Here is a 1,631-nt window from a genome sequence, read left to right as displayed (position 1 = left end):
TCTTTATTGGCTTCCATCGTCTTGTACAGCTCGCCCATTGAATGAAGCAACGTGTCATTTTTACGTGACTGGAGCAACTCAATCAACTCAGGCACAAGATGAAGCATTTGAACTGCCGCATTCATGTAACATGTATTTGCAATGTTTCTCAGTCCTGTAGGCATCCTCGTGGCTGCAGCGGGAGCTTGGACCGCTGTCGTGTTGGATGCGGCGGCTGGCGACGGCGGTGGTTCTTTGGTTTGTGGTGGTTCCGCTGCCGCTCCAAGAAGCATCAGCGTTTTGCCGTCAGTGACACCAACTTGGGAGAGCGTAGCGTCGTCCTTGGATGCATTGGCTTTGAGGCCCATAATTTTTTGCCGTTCCACAGGAACCTGTGTCAGCTGCAGCAGCTTTTCCTTGAATGCCCCCACCGTGCTCTGAAGGCTGACCGTAATCTCAAGAAGCTCCTTGCCCCACTTTACCTTTACCGTCGCCATTTGCAAAGCACCTGCTTGGAGAATAATCTTACGATGTGTTGTTGTTTCTTTTAATCTTTGGTGTGTATGTGTGCGTGTAACTTCGTCCCGCCGCTGCCTCAAACCAATGCCGTGTAAAAAGGAAACAGGAACAAAGAAAAAAAACATACTGATAATAATAAAACAAGAAAAATTTACAAAATGAACAAAATGTGTGGCCACAAAAACCCCTCATGAAAACGTGCGGCATTTCTTTGCACTTTCCAAAATGCCTCGGTTGTCTATCTCTCTCTCTCTCTCTCTCTCCCACTCATCCCTTCGCTTCGCACCCCAATCGTCACGGGCCTGCTGGCTGCAATAATGACTGACACGTCACGAGAATGGAAATGCGTCTCAATAACACCGCCACAAATAATAACGTCCCCACAAGTTGGCAAACTTACACACAAAAAAAAATTCAATTTCTTTTTCTTTTTTCTTTTTTTTTTTTTTTTTGTGTCCACATCGCTCCAGACCCGTGGCAAGACGTCATTTTCATACTCTGAGGCGTTGCCGCTCAGCAAGCAGGAACGGAGTGGGAGCGGAACGAATGCAGATGCGGTTGTCGACGGATGGGATCGAAGTGCGACTGCACATGTGCTGAAGAAACAGAGAGACAAAGTGACAGTAATCAAACAGCAGACACTTCATTGACAGACGCAATTGGGGCGTCATGAATGCCTCCTGCGCCGGTTTTGTAGCCTTCAGGCGTAAAGCCTTATTGTGCGGGATCCGCAGGTCCTCCTCCCAAGTACCCGAATTCCCACCCGCAAGCCTACGGAAAACGCGGTCTCCCGTAAAGGAGCGTTGAATCTACATAACACCCCACAACGGCAAAGCGATGGATTTCCTCAGCGGAGATGGACCGTGTGGACCTTGGCGGCAGGATATCATGACAACATGTATTTCACTGGCCCTGAAAAAAGCCAGAAATACACACACAAAAAAAAAAAAAAACCGCTCATCTCATGGCATTCTACAACAATAATATTGTCATCATCATTATTATCCACAAATAGTAATCGGGCTCCATCGCAGAAAATGGGACGTCACTTCCATGACATGCCGGGCACCGTAGATCCTGCGATTGCTACACAAATGGAAGCCGTTTGAGGAGCGTGAATTGTATCCACGACG

At 47.8% G+C, this 1,631-nt stretch overlaps 1 protein-coding gene across 1 annotated transcript, besides 3 other annotated features; it reads right to left on the bottom strand.

Moving 5' to 3' along the window:
- On the bottom strand, positions 1 to 623 carry Tc00.1047053509953.9 (ubiquitin carboxyl-terminal hydrolase, putative; the record flags this gene model as incomplete). The annotated part of the gene is made up of 1 exon (XM_797320.1): positions 1 to 623. A coding segment is annotated over one exon (623 nt), but the record flags the coding sequence as incomplete, so codon positions are not given.
- Positions 1 to 1,631: a sequence feature (heterozygous, Esmeraldo-like haplotype).
- Positions 736 to 761: a microsatellite.
- Positions 917 to 950: a microsatellite.

Source organism: Trypanosoma cruzi, genomic scaffold (genome assembly GCF_000209065.1).
Source record: "Trypanosoma cruzi strain CL Brener 1047053516549 genomic scaffold, whole genome shotgun sequence".
NCBI classification, from domain to species: Eukaryota; Euglenozoa; class Kinetoplastea; order Trypanosomatida; family Trypanosomatidae; genus Trypanosoma; species Trypanosoma cruzi.
The sequence above is the reverse complement of the archived record's forward strand: the minus strand, read 5'-3'. Positions and strand labels throughout refer to the sequence as shown.